The 20,652-nt window shown below is 42.4% G+C and overlaps 1 protein-coding gene and 1 long non-coding RNA gene across 8 annotated transcripts in view; one reads left to right on the top strand and one right to left on the bottom strand.

Moving 5' to 3' along the window:
- The window catches only part of farp2 (FERM, ARH/RhoGEF and pleckstrin domain protein 2), a 146,080-nt gene that overhangs the window by 104,164 nt on the left and 21,264 nt on the right, over positions 1-20,652 (top strand). For all 7 annotated transcript variants that reach the window (XM_033031649.1, XM_033031652.1, XM_033031653.1 and 4 more), the window contains 8 exons: positions 1,021-1,154; positions 2,975-3,056; positions 5,431-5,668; positions 6,675-6,805; positions 9,272-9,340; positions 10,939-11,028; positions 15,609-15,691; positions 19,981-20,099. In XM_033031649.1, coding sequence (XP_032887540.1) covers positions 1,021-1,154; positions 2,975-3,056; positions 5,431-5,668; positions 6,675-6,805; positions 9,272-9,340; positions 10,939-11,028; positions 15,609-15,691; positions 19,981-20,099 — 946 coding nt within the window. The remainder of the gene's footprint in view (positions 1-1,020; positions 1,155-2,974; positions 3,057-5,430; positions 5,669-6,674; positions 6,806-9,271; positions 9,341-10,938; positions 11,029-15,608; positions 15,692-19,980; positions 20,100-20,652) is intronic.
- LOC116979811 lies at positions 3,280-18,648 on the bottom strand. The gene is made up of 3 exons (XR_004413779.1): positions 18,381-18,648; positions 9,644-9,650; positions 3,280-3,290 (listed from the first exon to the last, which is right to left on the bottom strand). It is a non-coding gene; the product is annotated as an uncharacterized LOC116979811 (long non-coding RNA).

The following is a 20,652-nucleotide window of genomic DNA, read 5'->3' on the forward strand; positions in this document are numbered from 1 at the left end:
TAGGCCATTCGGCCATTCAGCCCTTCGAACCAGCACCGCCATTCAATATGATCATGGGTGATCATCTAAAATCAGTACCCCGTTCCTGCTTTTTCCCCATATTCCTTGATTCCTTTAGCCCTAAGAGCTAAATCTAACTCTCTCTTGAAAACATCCAGTGAATTGGCCTCCACTGCCTTCTGTGACAGAGAATTCCACAGATTCACAACTCTCTGGGTGAAGAGTTTTTTCCTCATGTTAGTCCTAAATGGCCTACCCCTTATTCTTAAACTGTGACACCCCAACATCGGGATCAGTTTACCTGCATCTTGCCTGTCCAACCCTTTAAGAATTTTATATGTTTCTATAAGATCCCCTCTTAACCTTCTAAATTCCAGTCAACCCATTCTTTCATCATATGCCAGTCCCGCCATCCCGGGAATTAACCTTGCACTTGCATCTTGCTGCTTTGTTTATGTTTCAGATCGGGAACCCTCTTCAGGGTCTGAAGAAGGGTGGTGACCCGAAACGTAACCTATCCATGTTCTTAGTGAATCCGTCAGAACTACGAGCGCTGGTTGAGAAGATCTTCTTTCACTCATTCTTGTCCACTAGACAGGATATAGTGCCTCGTTTCAAGGAGTAGAGCACAAACTCCAGGCTTTGTCTGTGGAGTACTGAAGGAATGCTGCATTGTTAGAGCTGCTGAGACTTTAAAGCAAATATACTGTGACATTATTCCAAAGAACAGCAGAAATTTCATTAACACATTTTGGAAAATACTTAGCACTCACCCAGCAGAGTTAAAAATAAAACCTTGCAGATGCCAGATATCTGAAATAAAAGCATAGCATGCCAGATGTACTTAGCAGGCCATCTGTGGAGACTTTCACCTGTTGATTATTTTCAGCATTTTTAGCTTTCAGTTCAATGTTAAGTAGCAGATGATCTAGTACTCCTCATACCTCTGTTTAGTTTGGAGTGCTTCTCCATTATGAATGGCATTAATTGACACTAATCTTTCTTATCTTTTGATCGTAGTGGTTTCGTAGTGCAGTTATCAAAGACAATGCAATGCCAGAAGGATTAATGACGCTGCTGTTTTCCAATATTGATCCTATTTATGAATTTCATCGAGGATTTCTGAAGGAGATTGAACAGAGGCTGGCTCTTTGGTGAGTTCTCTTTGTCCTTGTGTGTCCAAATTCCTGACTGCTGGAGAATAACCATATCACAGAACTGGATAGTCCCACAAATACTTGCCTTAGATCTGTCCCAGTACTTCATTTAATGACCTCGAACATTGTGCATGGGCATAGCTTTCACATTAAGATCATGGTTAGAGGATGAAGTGTTTACAAAGGAATCACCAACAGATTTTATGGCTGAGAACTACAGACCAGCCTGATGTAGGTGCTGTTTCACTCGATCAGAGACACGCAACATTGGCATGTCTTTGGTTTCCTGGAAGTCATTTGGGCTTTGGTCCTTTTGATTTTCTCCCTTGACTTTACAATAGATTAAACTAATTTCAAACTATGAGGAATAGAGTAAAGTAGAGTATTTTTAATTTAGGAGTATTTTAGGAATGAAGAACGGCATGCTATGAATATTCCTAGAGTTGAGATGCTAATCAGATGAAAATGTAATACGCAACAATATAAATTGCTGAACAACTTAAAAAACCCACCAAAATGGTTTACATCAAAGCTCTGGTGTCCTGTTTGTTCCTGAAGTGTAGCGGAAGATTAAAAATAAAGGAATAAAACAGAAAATGCTGAAAATATACAGCAAGTCAGGCAGAGAGGAACAGAATTTGTGTCTCAGGATGATGACCATCAATTGGAGCAAGGAATAGTTAGAACTCTAACATATTTTATGTTGTAGAGACAGGAGAGAGGCTGGTAGAACACAGGAATCGTTTGTGATGGGGTGGAAAATATGAGAGACTGTATGGCATCAGGGATGATGGTGCTGGCTGGAAAAGGTTTATTAATGACGGATGACATGTTGGAGGAGGAGACAAATGAAGATAGGAGCGAGAGAACAATGCTGGAATTGTGAGACACATGGCAGAGCAGTTGCTAAACTTTCTTGGTGTTTAAGTTGAAGAGAGGAGAGGAGTGTCCATGCCCATACACTTTAACACTTGGACAGTCAGGCATGGGTTGATAAATAACAAGTAACACTTGCCGTACAAAAGTGCCAGGCATTGCCCATCTCCAACAACAGTGTGTCTAACCACCTACCTGTGACATTCATGACTGAGTCCCCCACTGTCACCATTCTGGAGAGTCACAATTAATCAGAAGCTCAACTGGACCAGCCAAATAAATACTGTGGCTGAGAGGTTGGGAGTATTCTGTGATTAGCGACTTGCCTCTTGACAATCAAACTCCTTTCCACCATCTACCAGGCACATTGGTGTGATGGAGTACTTGCCTCTGGCCTGGATATCAAAGCTCCAACAGCACTCAAGAAGTTTGAAACCATCCAGGACAAAACCCACTCCCCCATCCTCCATATACAAAATTCACATTAGTTACTCTTAACCTGCTACCTGCTAAACCTGTGACCACTACCCTGAGTACCAGGGGAACAGACTCATTGGAGCACCCCTTCCTAACGATCACTCCCTCCAACTTGGATTTCTAGGGAGATTATTTCGTCCGATTGTGTTAAGAAGTTATTTTGGGGAAGCTGTTCTCAGATTTTTCTTGCCGACATGTTTGGCTCATTCCACATCTGTTTTCGTTTAGCTATTCTGTAGCACTGCTATCCTCACCTCTCTAGGATAGTCTTTCAGTTGCTGAACAATGCCAACATCTTGCAATTGTCCTCATTGTGCACTCCGCTGACATGGAAATTTATACAGTTTGAAGTAATTTAACATTCCTTTACTGTTTAATTCTGGGAACAAACTCCCCATAAAAGGTTCCTGCTTGATGAGCTCTGCCTCTGTCTCTGAAGCTCACTGTGTTTGTTTGGATCCCAGGGAAGGACGGTCCAACGCTCATGTTAAGGGAGATTATCAGAGAATTGGTGACATCATGCTTCGAAATATGTGTAGTCTTAAGGTAAGGTTCAATAACACTATGTAATGAAAGTCTCTTGAGATTACATAGATTAGTTTCATGTTTTTATTAATGTCTGCGTTGGTTGTCTTGTGTTTGCTTATCACATGATAAGTGCATGTTATTTGGACTGAATACATACGTGTTGTCATGTCTGATATCATCCTCTGGACGACCAGGCCATAGTGATGAAGTTTGCAACTTGTACAACCTTAATTCCAAGATGATCGCCACCCTCTTGTCCATTCACATTGATCTGGAACCTAGCCTAACAAGTCCACGGTTATCTAGAAAATTATTTGTCTTTGCTATCAATCGACTAATAGAATAAGACAAAAATAAAATACTGGAAATATTCAACAGATCAGGTGGTATCTGTGGAGCCAAAGGCAGATTTTACATTTTGTACATATACTTTTTATCAATACCATAATAATGAAATATACCTCTTATGTGTCCCAGTGATGTGTGAATCCGTGTGTCCGAGTGATGTGAGAGTCGGTGTATCCCAGTGATGTGAGAGTAGGTGTATCCCAGTGATATGTAAGTCTGTGTATCCCAGTGATATGTAAGTCTGTGTGTCCCAGTGATATGTAAGTCTGTGTGTCCCAGTGATGTGTAAGTCTGTGTGTCCCAGTAATATGTAAGTCTGTGTATCCCAGTGATATGTAAGTCTATGTATCCCAGTGATATGTAAGTCTGTGTATCCCAGTGATATGTAAGTCTGTGTATCCCAGTGATATGTAAGTCTGTGTATCCCAGTGATATGTAAGTCTGTGTGCCCCAGTGATGTGTGAGTCTGTGTATCCCAGTGATGTGTGAGTCTGTGTGTCCCAGTGATATGTAAGTCTGTGTATCCCAGTGATATGTAAGTCTGTGTATCCCAGTGATGTGAGAGTCCATGTGCCCCAGTGATATGTAAGTCTGTGTGCCCCAGTGATGTGTAAGTCTGTGTATCCCAGTGATGTGAGAGTCTGTGTGTCCCAGTGATGTGACAGTCCATTTATCCTAGTGATGTAAGAGTCCATGTGTCTCGGTGAGGTGTGAGTCCATGTGTCCCAGTGCTGGTGTTTTGTGAGTGTGTGAATCCCAGTGCTGGTCATAGAGTCATACAGCACAGAAACAGGCCCTCTGACCCAACTCATTCATTCTGACCAAGATGCTCCACCTTAGCTTGTCCCATTTGCCTGCATTGGTTGCGATGAATCCCTGTGTCCCTTTGTTTTTGCTGTATTTGTGTGCATCTAGTAACTTGTGAGGGCTTGTGTGAAATTTAAGTTCTACAGTACTGGTGTTAATGGGATTGTTTGATTTACACTTTCCAACATGTGAATCGGGTCATGTTTTTAATTAGGGGAATACTTTGTTTTTCATTACAACTTTGTTCGAAAATGGTGTCAATCATTTCAAATGTAATGCGCTGGAAGGATCCCTTCATGTTTCCTCCTCTCAATGTTCAGCCTTGTTAATATTGATTTCAGTTTCTTGCCAGGATAAGTCTACCCTGCACCCAGCTTTGTTGGTACTATCCTGTACTGTGGGCAGTCGTTGGCAAAGCTGGGCGTAGGCTGGAGTTTCAGTCTTGACTCGCAACACTGCCACTCATTTCTCCTCCTCCTAAAGCCACTATTGCATGATAGATGACCATTTCAGGTGGCCATTTTCATGCAGGTGCCATGGTTCTCTTCTTCTTGCAAATGAAACAAATAAACCAAAGGAATAGTTAGATCTCAAGCTGGGTGTTGAGCAGTCAGGTTGTTATCTCTGCGTCGATGTCTGCCAGGCCCTGAGCTCCATTTGGTGGGTGGTAGAGCGTGCACCCAGAGATGACATGGTTGGCCGTCTGTTGTTTTCATGCAGGTGTCCATGCTTATTGAAGATCTTGGTGTCAGAGGTTATGGGAAGAAGGCAGGAGAATGGGGTTAGGAGGGAGAGATAGATCAGCCATGATTGAATGGCGGAGTAGTCTTGATGGGCCGAATGGCCTAATTCTGCTCCTATCACTTATGATCTTCTGAACTTGCCTGCCATCCAGATGCAAGTTGCCTGCAGTCATCACTCGAATCCCGCCAGGTGCAATGACACTGGCCAACCTCCCTGTACCAATCCTGTTTCAGGCAGTAATCATTTACAGGAATTGATCAGTCCCCATGGCACTGAAGGATCCAGTGTTCCTTGTTTGTGTTTCAGTGTCTGATTGAACAATGAAATTCACTGAACAGAAAGAAGAGCTGTGGAAATTAATCTTACTGTATTCGTCATCATGATTGTCAAAGATTTAAGCTCTTTTTACCATTAGTCTCCTGTGGATGTTTCTGACGGCATTTCACAGCTAATAATAAACACACTTTGTAAACATTCATGTGCTTAACTTCAGGAATTCACCAGCTGCCTGAAGAAACATGATCAGGTTCTCATGGAACTGGAGAAATGCACTAAACGATCAAAGAAGCTGGAGGGCGTTTACAAAGAGTTTGAGTTACAGAAGGTTTGTTACCTTCCTCTAAACACATTCCTGCTGAAACCAATTCAGAGGCTGATGCACTACAAGCTCATCTTGGAGAGACTCTGCAATCACTATCAGCCCGACCATCGAGACTATGGAGACTGCAGTGGTCAGTATCAGTACGTTGTAAGGTATTGGTATAATAATGTCACACATATCCAGATATGGTGGGAAAGTTTATTTTGTGAGATATCCAGGCAAATCTATTCTTACCATACATGAATATAACAGGTAGTGCAAAGAGAGAAAGGAAATAGAATCTGAAGAAGGGTCTCGACCCGAAACGTCACACAATACTTCTCTCTGGAGATGCTGCCTGTCCCGCTGAGTTACTCCAATATTTTGTGTTTACCTTCGTGCAGAATATAATGTAACAGTTACACAGAAAGTGCAGATTTTACAAAAAAGTGCAAGAGCTGAAACAAGGTAGATTGGAAGATTGGGAATATATCCTTAATGTATGAGAGTCGTTCAAGAGCCTCATAATAGCGGGGAAGAGGTTTTTCTTGAATCTGGTGGTATGTGCATTCAAGAAACAAATGTCTTCTGCCTGACAGGGGAGTAGAGAAGAGAGAATGACAGAGTATACATTTTCCTTAATAATGTTGGCTTTCTTGAGGTAGTAGGAACAATCTATGCAGAGATTGCAAGTGGTTGTTTCTGATGCACTCAACGCAGCTCTTGCCCATTCTCCTGTACAGTGGTTATCTATGCATTAAAAGTCATACATGTTTCTTGCACAGTCACCCAAGTGTAAAGGAACCTCGATTTGGGACAAAGTTGGCAATTTTTTGTAGCACAGTGGTTGTTTCTATAGTTTGTTTTGTTGAAGAGGGTTCTGACCAATGCATTTGGGATACAGACACAGCCAGATCAGAGGAACTCCTCAGAACAGCTGAACGTTTGTGATCCATCAACGTGATTTTGCTTTCATACAAATAATAAAAACCATTCCAACATTTGTGTATAAACATGTAGTTGCAGTGACTCCATCTAGAGAGGTTCCCGGTCCACTCACTGTCTGCTGCAGTCAGTTGCGGCACATTTGATTACTTGGTTCAGTAAACTGCTTGAGTTGCTGTTTCACGTGCACTACTTCTGATTTTCTCCTGCAGATGCACTAAAGGAGGTACGAGAGATGAGTGCTCAGCTGCACAGCAGTTTAGTCCGACTGGAGAATTTTCAGAAGCTTACAGAACTGCAACGGGACCTTATTGGCATTGACAACCTGATTCTGCCAGGAAGGGTAAGTTCAGGCAAGATAGAATACTTGCCTTCCCTTTTTCAAGTTGAGTTAATTTTCATATGCACTAGTATGATGCAGGTACAATGATAATCTTGCTTGCAGCAGCATCACATGCACATAGATACTGACAACACAAAACCATAAATTAGTTTAGATTAGGTTAGTTTATTATTATTGTCACATGACCGAGGTATAGTAAAAAGCTTTTTTGTTGTGTGCTATCCAGACAGCAAAAAGACTATATATGATTACAACCAAGCCGTCCACAGTGTCCAGATGCAGGATAAAGGGAATAACTTTTAGTGCAAGATAAAGTCCAGTAATGCCTGATTAAATATTGTCCGAGGGTCTCCAATGAAGTAGATGGAAGTTCAGGACCGCAATCTAGTTGATGATAGGGATAGTTCAGTTGCCTGATAACCGATAATAATAATAATAATAACTTTATTTATAAAGCACTTTAAACAACTACAGTTGCCACGAAGTGCTGTACATGAGAAATCATGAACAAAAAGCTATTACAAACAATTAAAAACCATTAAAAAACGTAAAACGAAGGACTATAAAAAAACACACTAAAAATTAAAAGACATTAAAAGCACTAGTAAAAGTAGAAAAGTAGAAACCGTCCCTTAATCTGGAAGTATGCATTTTCACACTTCTATACCTCTTGCTGATGGGAGAGGGGAGTAGAGGGAGTGATCGGGGTGAGACTTGTCCTTGATTATGCTGGTGGCCTTGCCGTGGCAGCATGAAGTGTAGATGGAGTCGATGGAAGAGAGTTTGGTTTGGATGATGATCTAGGCTGTTCCCAAACCATGTTGTGATGCATCCCAATAAAATACCTCCTATGATGCATTTGTAGACATTGGTGAGAATTGTTGGGGACATGCCGAACTTCCTAAGTCTTCTAAGGAAATAGAGGCATTGGTGTGCTTTCTTGGCCATTCCTTCAAAGTTGCGGGTCCAGGACAATTTGCGAGTGATATTTTTACTCCTAAGAACTTGATCTTTTCAACCATCTCTACTTTGGCACCGTCAATGTATACCAGGGTATTTATGCTGCTTCACTTCCTGAAGTTGATCACAATCTCCTTTGTCTTGCTGACATTGAGGGAAAGGTTGTCGTCTTGACACCAGGTTACGAGGTTCTCAGTCTCTTTCCTGCACCCTGTCTTGTCATTGTTTGATATCTGGCCCACTCGATGGTGTTGTCTGTGAATTGTAAATTGAGCTCGATTTATAATTGGCTGCACAAACATTTGTGTATAAGGAGTAAAGAAGGGGGCTGCGACCCGAGTAAAGGAAATTATACATAAATTACACAAATTCTGCAAGACAGTTAAGAAAAGACTGGAAAAAATGAGACATTAGTGCAAAAATACACAATTAGAAAATAAATCTTTAGTAGCACAAGAGTGTTCCAATACCATGGTAGATTTTTGGTTGTATGGGCACTGATACAAGGCACAAATTGAAACCAAGAAGTTTTCTCTTGGTGCAACTGGCATTGAAGTTCTTTTTGTGTTATTGCTCCACACTTTGGAAGGAAGAGATAAGCAGCCGGACATTTGCTTGCCACAGTCATTGGTGAATGACACACTTTAAAGTCAGAGCTGTACAGCACAGAAACAGGCCCTTCAGCCCTCTTGTTCATGCCAACCAAGTTGGCATATTAGGATAGTCCCATTTGCCTGCATTTGGCTCATGCCCTTCTGAACCATTCGTATCGATTTCTGTCCAAATGTTTTTTTTAAAGTTGTAATTGTATCTGCTTCTATTAGCTTTCTCTGGCAGCTTGTTCTAGATACAGACTGCCCTTTGAGTGAAAACGTTTTCTGAGGTCCCTCTTAAATCTCTCCCCTCTCACCATTAGCCTTAGCCCTCTAGTTTTGTAATTCTTTACCCTGGGGAAAAGGCTGAATGCTCACCTGATCCATGCCCCTCATAGTCATATAGTCTTACAGAGTGCAAACAGGCCCTTTGGCCCAACTTGCCCACATCGGCCAACTAGTCCCGTCTGCACTGGTCCCACCTTCCTGCATTTGGCCCATACCCCATTAAACCTGCAAACCTATCCTATCTATCCATATCGCTCTAAACCTGTCCTATTCATGATCTTATACACCTCAATAATAGTTACCAATGCTCTAATGAAAAAAGTATCTGCCTATCCAAGCTCAATGGCGACCCAGTTAAATGCTTCACCTGATGGATGGCACCTCTAACAGTGCAGCACTCCCTCAATCCTGAAAAATTCTCAAACCTGAAGTTGGAACCTCCGAAAGCCAAGTGACACAAAGGCAATGTGCCTTGTCAAACTGAGATCCTTAGCTCTTCATAATGTTCTCGTGAATGATACAGGAGGTGACTCAAGCTCATCTGTGAAGCCTGTCTGCCATTAGCCCAATGAATAATGCACAGTCGGTGATCTAGTTATATATTGATGTTCTTTTGTTCCCTCAGGACTTTATTCGGGAAGGCTGCCTCTATAAACTTACAAGAAAAGGGCTTCAGCAGAGGATGTTTTTCCTGGTAAGTGCTGACATAATTCTGACTCTTACTCTAAAGATGATTCTTGGGTTCCTCATGGGGCAGGGCCGCTCACATTTCTTGTAAATTCTTTCCCATCTGATACCCATCCAGTTCCCTTTGAAGTGGCTGAGGTTTAAGGGTCTGTCCCACTTGGGCATCATTTGCGCGTCATTTATGCGACATCTTAAAAATTAGTTGGAGTGTCGTGATGCGCGCATGGCGCGTGGAGAGGCATGGTGGCATATGCAGTGACGCGCGGTAATGCGCGGCGCCCCAGGATTTTGTAGTGCTCAAAATCCTCACGCGCCACCTGCATGAGGTACAGTGAAATTTGATTTACCATACAGTCATACCAAAAAAGCAACGATACAAAACTACATAAAGATTAAACATACACAGCCACCACAGCGGCGTGTGAGAATCCCTAGGGTGCACAGCATAAGCGGAGACCCACAGCCATCAGTCCAATGTCCGGGCCACACACACGCTCCTTCACCGTGATGTGCCCAGAGTTGTACCGACCGCTGTCACTCTCTCTGCAGTCCCTGTCTGCCCGAACAGTCAGAAAGCCGTCCACACTCTCACTAGACTCCAGGATAACTTTTACCTTCTTCCTCCTTTCCTCCCGTGGTTGGAGTGATCGAAACATCCACAGTCGGGGCGATCGAAGCTCCCGCAGTCGGCGATCGAAGCCCCCGCAATGGGGCGATTGAGGCTCCCGTGATCGGGGCGGTTGAAGCTCCTGCGGTTGGAGCTCCCACAGTTGATCCCTAACAAAGTGACCGCCAGCCCCACGATGTTAAAGCTGCAGTGCGGACGGAGATACGATATGGAAAAAGTTGCATTTTTGTTGATGGAAGAGAAAAAAAAAAGTCCGTCCCCCACCCCCCCTCACCCCACACCCCCCACATAATACAAAAACTAAAGATACACTGAAACATACAAATAAAATGGACTAAAAACACCAAAAGAAGAAAGGGACAAGACAGGCTGTTGGCGAGGCTGCCACTTACGGCGCCAACCGGTGACCAGGCTATAATCCCCTGAGTTCTCTTACCATCTTGCCCATTCAAAATTTCAATTAATTTTATTTGGTGAAGACTGAAATAAAGTATGCATAAAGTATTCATTTTGCCTGAAGAATATTTTTGGATGTTCTTTATTACGTTTTTAATCTCTCTTTCCCACCTATATTTTAGAAATGTGTCTGTTATTTAAAGTACCAAAACAGGCAGTGCTCCAAACAGCCATCCTGATGCAAAGATCAATATCATTCCATCCTGATTGAAATAGAATCAGTCACCGCTATTGGTTTTGCTTTTGATATTGTATTTTCTCAACTCTGATGAAGGGTCTCTGACCCGAAGTGTGAACTGTTTCTCTATCCATAGATGCTGAGTATTTCCAGCATTTTTCTAATTTTATTTCAGATCTCTAGCATCTATGATGGTTGGATTTGTATTTTCCTGTTTTATTGTTTTTTGAATGTTTCATTTGATTATGTCTTTTAATTTGGTGTGCTTAAACTAGTTTGCTACTTGATACATTGTTGTTTCAGTAAATGAATAATCACTCACTCAGCTTTACATCTTTTCCAGTTTTCTGACATGCTGTTGTACACAAGCAAAGGAGTAACGAACAGCAACCAGTTTAAAGTACATGGCCAGCTACCATTGTATGGAATGATTGTAAGTACTCAGAGAGGAAGATTTGTAGTGGTTTAGTTGCATGAATGGCTCTGTTAATCTAGTTCAACAATCTGAGGTCTCTAACTCTTGACGGACGAGATTTGTCTATCTTCCTTTCATGTCCATATTGTATTATCCATCCATGTCTATCTAATGACCTTTATTTTATTCATGTGCAATGTTTGACAACGTTTTGTGTTTCTAGAAACCAGTGAGGTTGTAAAGTGTAGGAACCGGGGGGCTCAGAATACAAATCTGAGAAGCACTAGGGTCAGGGTGAAGGAAATTCCACTCAACTCTGGTCTGCCAGTCTGGATGTTCAAAAGCCAGTTGCAGATGGAAGCTAAAGTCTAGACGTCTAGAGATGAATTTGTTTGGTGTTATGGAGCTGAAGGCCGAGTGGCAGTCAATGAATAGCAACCTGATGTGGATGTTCTTGATGTCAAGGTGATCCTGAGCTGAATGTCGTGCAAGGGGATTACACCACGTCCAAAGGAGGGGAATAGGTACATTTTTACTGTATACAAATTGCAGGGAGTCTAAATTGTCTTCGAAATTAGAGCTGATGTAGGCCATTACTAGTCTTTCAAAGCATTTCATTGTGGTTGATATTACAACTACTGCGTTGTAGTCATTGAGATGGGTCATTTTACATTTCTTGTGAACCCATGGTGCAGTTGTGTTTTGTCCTGATGCATTTCTCTGGGTAAATGCAACTGGGTCAGATGCCATGAACATGAATGCTCCATCAAAATGGTGTCAAAGTGCTTCACCCATATCTGCCTACCTCCCATAGTTCCCTACCTCCCAGTTCAGACCCAACCCAGTCAACAGATACCGACTGGCCATCTGCCGCCATACACGGCAGTTCTCCTTCCGTGCACCAGTCACTCATTGGCCATGTTCTGGGCTGAGTGCATATTGCTGGAAAATCTATGGAATGGGGAATGGACAATTTAAATGAGTCAGAATGAAAGCTAGCAGTAAGAGTGATGTAGACAGGTTGAGCTATGAATGCATGGGGAGATGTGGACCTGGGTTTGTCTGAGATGTTAGCTACACCTCTATTTGCAGGAAGCACTTTTGCAGACTTGCCTCAAAAACACGAGGGGGCAGTAGAGTTCAGGTATTAATTGAAACTTGCGTCCCTTTCTTCCAATGTGAATAGTATAGTTGGGCAAAAAGACAGGTTTGTACGTGGTAGGTCAATGGGCTCCATTCTGTGCTGTACATCTCTGTGGCTCCACTATTGCTAGTAGGATCACCAGGTTGAAGATAATTTGGTTCATCTTTAGCGCAAGCGTTCATTTGCAGGGATTAATTGCGCCATAACTTTCTCATGATGATACACATTATATTTTATTTTTTTTCTCCATTTCCACTTATGCCAGCTGATAGTGCTGGATCCACCGGTGAGTATGTATGTGAACATATTCTCTGTACATTGAAATTCTTTGCTTCCTACAGCAGCAATAAAATTGGAAAATTAACCATAGCTTAGTGTAATTGCTGCATATAGTTAGAACATTGTGTCAGGTGAATATAGATTTAGAAGCTCCTTGCATATATTGTGAATTAAAGATATGGATATAGTTAATGAATAGTGCTGTGTACTTTTGTTGTGAAATATTTCCCGATTACCTCATTTGATCCCTATTTGACCGGAAAGCACGCAACAAGAAGTTTTTCACTGTACTTTGGAACATGTGACCACAGGAAGCTAAACTAAACTAAATTAAATTATTTCTGCTGCACTCAGACCTATTGATTAGTTTCTTGCTCCTGTGTCATTTTCTTGCTGAATTGGGTTCAGCTTTCATCTGCTTGTCCTTTATGCTCCTGAAACGATCTTCATCTTCTTCCTAGGCACAGTGAATGATTCATGACTTAGCTGTCTATCCAGTCCACTATTATAACCCCTAGCTTCCAACTCGTTAAAAAATTCATTACGTTGGTGGCTGAGTATTGCAATTGGAACAGGAGCCTGGGGAGGTCATTAGGTCTGAGATCTTCTCTTGCCATTGTATCTATCGTAACTTTCATCTACTTGCTTAGTTCCTCTTTGCTTAGTTCACTTCTGAAAATTTAAAAAAAAACATCCAATTCTGCAAATCTAAAATAAACCAAAAATTACTAGAAACACTCAGTAGGTGAGGCTGCATCTGGGAAGAAAAACAGTGTTTCAGATCAAAGATGTTAGATCAGTTTATCTCCAAATGCTTTAAAGTGAGTACAGAAGTTGGACACAAAATGCTGGAGTAACTCAGTAGGTCAGGCAGCATCTCTGGAGAAAAGGAATAAGTGACGTTTTGGGTCGGAACCCTTCTTCAGACTTTTCAGAGTTAGTACACTAGCAAGTCAGAAGAGTTTAAATTTGTTAAGTGGGGATTCATACTTGTATGTGAACCTTTTCCATCGTCGCCATATGAAGGGGTTAAAATGGCCACAGAGCTCCAAAAGCAGTCTACCTAGAGATCAGTATAGTATTAAAATGATGTTTTTTTTAAAATTGCTTTATTAATATAATTAATACTCTGTTAGTTTTAGCAGCATTTATTCTATCGTGGTGATGTGCAGCTTGCACCATAAAGCTCTCTTCCTCCCAATGCCAGCATGGTACAAATATGGTGAATCTGTAATGTGCTCTTTCCAAGGGCAATATATCTTTTTGGATATGTAGTCACCAGAAATGAATGCAGTATGCTTGAATCTTTTATGCATTGCAGTACTTTATACAAAATATTTTTATATGCTAGCTTTCCAAAGAGAAAGACTAACTTTAATTTAGATTTTTTTACACCTATTAGTGATTTATTTATATCGATCCGCATTTCCATTTCCATACTCTCGTTCCCCTTAAAATCAGGGATTTTGCCATGTAGAAAACAATTTTATTTTTCATTCTAGAGTTCACAGTGGATGACCAAACTTTCCATTTTGCTCCATATATTTATTTCATTCAACGGTTACTTTCACCTTTCTGCTCCGGCCTGTACTGTTTAACGTGCTACCTGTTGTGCTCATCCTTCAAGTTCAAGGATGACCATGCAGTCAGTCACTGGTTGGTTTGATTTCTGTGATCAAGTCAATTAATGTTTCACATCTGCTTGTGACATACTGAGCAAGAGTTGCCAGTTGAAGTTGCATCATTAAGCTATCGACTCGGTACACTGACTATCATTTTGCCTCAACAAATGCTGCCTTTCTTCAGCTGTTCGTTTTATAGCTATTATTAATAGCGAGCTGGTATTGCAACAGTTACCCTACCCTGTGCAGTTTCTTGTTCTAGAATCATTTCTAATGCCTTCTTGAAGTACATATAAACAAAGTATTTTTTTACCCTATGATGTACCTCTTCAAAGAATTTTCAACCAGATTTGTTGGACGTGAGTCATTCTTGCAAAACTATACTGCCTTTCGCTGATTAGTCCATATTTGTGGACTAGTGACCTAAACTCCGCAACCATTTTCCCCACAACTGAGTAATAGACGTGTAAGTTCCTGGTTTCTCACTCTTGCTAAATAAGAGTGACATGGTAATTTCTATTATCTCCTGAAGTCTGAATGAAGGGAGTTGTGGAAGATCACATTTTTTTGCTGTTTCCTTTACCACCTGTGGTTCCCCAGATTAAAAAAACATTGGGTCTGGCAGATTATCTTCAGTTTCATCTTTTAAATTATCTTATTTTATTGCATATTAGATCTACTAGATTCATCCACTAGCTCCCTCTCTCCCCTTTATCTTTCCCCCTTTCTCTTCTCCCCCCTTTCTCTCTCCCCCTTTCTCTCCCCCCCTTTCTCTCCCCCCCTTTCTCTCTCCCCCATTTCTCTCTCCCCCTTTTCTCTCCCCCCCCTTTCTCTCCCCCCCTTTCTCTCCCCCCCTTTCTCTCCCCCCCTTTCCCTCTCCCCCTTTTCTCTCTCCCCCCTTTCTCTTCTCCCCCCTTTCTCTCTCCCCCTTTCTCTCTCCCCCTTTCTCTCTCCCCTCCTTTCTCTCTCCCCCTTTTCTCTCTCCCCTCCGTTCTCCCACTCCTTCTCTCTCCCCCCCTCTCTCCCCCTTTCTTTCTCCCCTTTCTCTCCCCCTTTCTCTCTCCCCCTTTCTCTCTACCCCTTTCTCTCTCTCCCTTCCTCTCTCCCCTTCCTCTCTCCCCTTCCTCTCTCCCCTTCCTCTCTCCCCTTCCTCTCTCCCCTTTCTCTCTCCCCCTTTCTCTCTCCCCCTTTCTCTCTCCCCCTCCCTCTCTCTACCCTCCCTCTATCATCCCTCTCCCCCACTCCCTCTCACCCACTCCCTCTACCTTTCCCTCTCCCTCTTTCCTCTGCCCCCTCCCTTCCTCTCCCTCTCTTCTCTCCCCCCCCCTCTCTCTCTCTATCTCTCTCTCACCCTACTCTTTCTATAAATTGGAGAAACTACACTTTTATCTTGTGTAAGCCTATGTTAATTTTCATCTATTTCTCAACATTATTGATGGCCACATAACTTGAATGTTCTCTGAAGCTGTTTCAATACTTCGTTTGTATCTTGATTGCGATTGTTGTAGTTTCAGGATATGGTTTAAATGTACTGTTGCTCTTTATCTTGGTAGATTGAGGAAAGTGAGAGTGAATGGGCTGTTGCACATTGTTTCACCATATACTCTGCCCAGAAGACTATCGTTGTAGCAGCAAGGTTTGTTTCTCAGTTATTTAGCTTGAATTATTTTGGAATGCCTTTACTTGTCTTGTTTTGGATATGCTTTCACAATTGCCTTCCTCAGCTTCTCCTTATAGGACATTGAAGAGAATGGACCAGTACTGGCGAGGGGGTCAGGGACGAAGGAGAATCCACAGTAATGTTCTACAGATGAACCTAAGGAATAGTGACAGGGCTCAGGTTAATAATGGGGGAAGACTAACCCCAAGGTATTGACTTAATGTTGAAGATTTTCAAAGGTTATAAGAGAAATACCACAGTCTCTCTCTTGGGTTGTGCAAACTTAAGGTTTGAAGGTAGAGCTATTTCAGGGTTTCCCCTCAATGTTTTCCCTCACTTAAGGTGAAATTACTTTTGTATTTTATTTTGATGATGGCACTAATGAGAAATAAATAGATGAGATTACATATTGGCATCTTGACAATCACCATGTGACACTTACTGTATATTTATGTGTTAATGTATAATGTGCGAGTCCTCTTGTTGGACAGTCCCTCAGGATCCAGGACAACTCTGTTCTGTTTTGTGTGCTGAGGTGAGTGATGAGACAGGTTGGGAACCACAGACTCTTCCATGGAAGGTGGCTTACAGGACAATCAGGTGGACTGACTGCCAGTTTCTTTCTGATGCTTCTGTGTACTCCCAGTGCCTGGCCTTGTTCTAAATCCTTCCTTTCCTCTTTGAATGCTCATGGGCCAGATATTCCTGGAAGCTAGTGGGGATGTTGCATTTCTTCAAGGAGACCTTTGAGATACTTTGTTATTCCTCTGCCTGACTGGTAATCTCTTCCGGTGGCAGAGCTCGGATTAGACTCTATATTTGGGGGAGCGTAAGAAAAATGAACAACATGATCCACCCAATTAGGGCTCATCACTTGGGATTTAGGCCTGGGAGAGATCACTGATATTGGTTTGCTCAGTATTCCCATGAATTTACAGGAAGCCGGCATTGGCTATAGCCCGTTCAGTGCCTTGAGATGCCGGCTGCAAGATGTCCAGGTTTCCGAAGCATATGGGAGAGCAGGGAACCTGAGAACACGTTTTGTGCCGGGCCTGACATCTTCATTTCCAAAAACCATTTTCCTTAGTTAACCAAAGACTCTGCTGGTGCGTTGAAGATGGATTTCATCGTTGATGCCTGCCTTTACTGAGAGACCGCTCCCAAGATAGGGATGTGATCCCCATTTACCTGGACTTGTCAATGTTCTTGATTGTCAGAAGGTTGTCTGATGCAGCAGGGTCAGGTTGATAGATGACCTTGGCCTTGTGGTCATTGAATGCAAGGCCCATCCTCTCAGATGCATCAGTGAAATTGTTAACACTGGTTTAGAGCTTGATCTCTAGCGAGCGCAAACACATGCATTGTCAACAGCTTAGGGGATGACCAGTGCGTTTGTCATCAATCCCGTCATAGCACAGCTGATGTGGACATCTTTGTCGACCCTTATTTGGATAGGTATTAGTGCTTGGAATTGGGATGGGCACATGATATTTTATGCTTGTCACTCTGACAATAAATCTTCTAGAAAGGAGGCAAGTGTACTGCAATTCTGCTGCTGCTGTTCAGGTGACCTTTGTTCTGGCATGTAGTCAATATAGGTGGACTGACCTGAAAATTCTGAAGATTTGTTTCACTCACACCGAATGTTTATTGGGAATGAGATGCAGCATTGGGGTGAGAAAAATTAAGTTACAAAACAACATTTATCAAAGGAAAAACACAGCATTATAGGCAAATTATGGCAGAGTCCAACAGAAAACTAAACCGCATATGATGGACGAAGAGGTTCTTGGGTTCTTCGGAGCTGTAAAAGCTACTCTGCAAACACACAAGGTTTTACCCCACTGAGAGCCAAGACAGGGTGAATTAATCAAGGACGGAGGCACTCATGACTGAGTCCATTCTCCAGGACCATCCCTAACCAGAAAACTTGGATGAACCAGGATCAAGCTACTGAGGACCACATCTGTGACATTCAAGTCAGACAAAACAGGGTCAAATAAGAAGTCGAGGTATGATCTCCAGAATGCCATCTAGAATGTGACGAGATACTTTAAGTTTAATCTGGAGGCTCAGTCGGAAGCTTGACAAGTGTGGCAAGGCTTGTGCACCATCACTTCCTACGAGATGAAACTAAGGAGCTCAAGTGACAGCAAAGCATCACTCAAGTCAAGTCAAGTTTTATTCGTCACGTGCACATAAAGTGCAAGTGAAATGAATTTGCCAGCAGCGGTACAATAAAAAAAGAACATAAAATACACAATAAAAATGGACACAAACATCCACCACAGCATTCATCACTGTGGTGGAAGGCACAAAAATTGGCCAGTCCTCCTCCGTTTTCCCTCGTGGTCGGGACCTCAACCCTCCGCAGTCGCCGCTGCGGGTGTCCAGATGTTCAGACAAGGTCAGTCCAGATAAGTCCTGAATCGGTGCTTCCCCACCGGAGACCGCCGCTTCAAGTTGGTGTAGGCCGCTGGCCGGCGGTTGAAGACCCGCCGCGCCGCAGCCAGAAGCACCGCAGCCCGCGGTAGAAGTTGGCCACAGGCCGCCAGTCGGAGCTCTTCTCCTCCTGGGTCCCCGACGAGGGATCCTAGGCCCAGGATGCCGTCAGCTGGAGCTCTGCAGACCGCGGACCAAGAAGGCAGCTAATATCAGTAAAGACCCACGCTCTCATCTTGCAGCTGCCATCAGGAAGAAGGAACAGGAGCCTGAGAACCGTGGCCTCCAGCTTCAACAACAGCTTCTTCCCATCAGCTCTCGAGCCACCCAATACTACCCTAAGCACAGCCCTACTTTAATACCGACCTACTCTGGACTTTTTACTACTAAGGTTGTGTTACGTTTTTAGGCTTGCACTATTATGGTCTGGTTTACCTGGTGTAACTGGTAATTTATTGTGTATTTGTTGTACTGTTGCTTTTAATATATCTGTAAAGTTGCACCAAATAAGAATCACATTGTTCCAGTTCTGATGTACAAGATAACCCCTCTTGACTATCTTGAGAGACTTGACTATCTCACAGCAGCCTATTTGAGCCAGGCCTGCTACCACTCCTGACCAACAAGATGCTGAGCGAGCCGTATCCCAACCAAAAAAACAGCATGATCTCAGGGGTAGACCTTCGATTTGTCTACCTTTGATTTTTCCAGCATCTGCAGTTCTTTCTTAAGCATGATCTCAGGGGTAGTGATATTCCGCTGAAATTCTAAAACTCATTGCTGGCATTGAGGAAGAGTAATTCTCAGATTCTGTAATCTCAAAGAAAGGAGATATCCGGCTGTGGAAACATGGTTGTCTCTGGATGTTCGGCTACCAATCTCATGGTTTGCCTTAAATCCCTCTATGATTGTTTTTGTGCATTCACTATTTCAGTATATGTTATGAATTTGAACCTTATCTATTTCATGATCACAGAGATCAGAACAGGCAGAATTTTAAGTGACTGTGGAATGTTTCTTTGCATATACCTACAAATGTGCTTGCACATGTATGGATTTAATTGTACAAAGGTATGTACAATAATAAGTTAATTTAATTGCTCAGCTCTTGCAGGCATTAAAAGTTCTATAGCCTAAAGTCTACAGACTACAGATAAGGTTGTGATGTAGATCAGCTTGAGGCACTTGTGCAAAAGTTGTGGACTACATTGGTTTGTGAAAGGTGTGCATTATGCAGACCCCAAGTCCATTGTTCAACTTGAGAGGTAATAGTAATATAGACTCCCAGCACAGTATACTACCAGACAGCTCATATTGGGAATAGAGTTACTCTTACATTTCAGTTCATTAAACCACAGAGTTGGAAAGTTGAGGTACTGTGAGCTCAGACCGTCATTCTCAGTGTATCTTGAAAGGGAAATACTGTTCATATCCATCTCTGAAATAAAACAGAAAATTCTGATCTACATCAACCTCATCTGTAGTCTTTAGACTTTAGACTTTAGAGATTCAGCATGTAAACAGGCCCTTCGGCCCACCGAGTCTGCACTGACCAGCGATCACCCGTACACAAGTTCTAATATTACACACTACTGACAATTTACTGAAGCCAATTAATTTACAAACCTGCGCGTCTTTGGAGTATGGAAGGAAACCGGAGCACCTAGAGAACACCCACTTGGTCACAGGGAGAATATACAAACTATGTACAGACATCACCATAGTCAGGGTCAAACCTGGGTCTCTGGCTCTGTAAGGCAGCAACTCTACCTCTGTGCCACTGTGCTGCTCTCATTAGTCTTTTCTTCCATTTCTTTTCTTAGCTCCCGGATAGAGATGGGAAAATGGATTGAGGACCTGAACCAGGCTATTGAGCTGGTGAAGAAATCAAACGAGAAAAGAAACCCAGTTCTGGAGAGCAACAGCTATGATCGATCAAACAGTAAGTAACTGAGTGAAATTACATACCCTTGATCTCAACTCTCTTGTAAATGGAGGTGATGAGGAAGAGGAGAATCACAGGTTTTTCTCACCTATATTTAATTCAATTCACAGGCCATCCTTACTGATACGATTTACAAAAAAAGGGATCTGTTAGAACATGAATTTTGAAGCAATGTGCTTCTTGTTTATTTCATGGATATGTTTTTGAAACTTTGGCTCAGCTGATGGAGAGCATGTTAAGGTCCAATGTGTTGACTTGAATATGTTCAATTGAAAGTTTCTTATTCCAACAACAGGCATATAATTGGAGTGCCTTGGTCAATGTTGGTATTCCTGCATTTCGTGTCATACCAATTTCAATAACCATAGATGAATCTAAAATTTCCCATTGTATTAACCAATGGGTGATTAAAAATCCAACCTTGCATGTACTTGAAAGACCCAACAATTTCAATTAATTTTCCAAAAGGAACAAGATCTCAGTGGATTATCAGTTGGACTCGGCTGTCCACACAGATCATCCCATAGGACCGCTGAACTCCAAGATAGCA

The sequence above is a fragment of the Amblyraja radiata genome, chromosome 13 (genome assembly GCF_010909765.2).
Source record: "Amblyraja radiata isolate CabotCenter1 chromosome 13, sAmbRad1.1.pri, whole genome shotgun sequence".
In the NCBI taxonomy this organism is placed as follows: Eukaryota; Metazoa; Chordata; class Chondrichthyes; order Rajiformes; family Rajidae; genus Amblyraja; species Amblyraja radiata.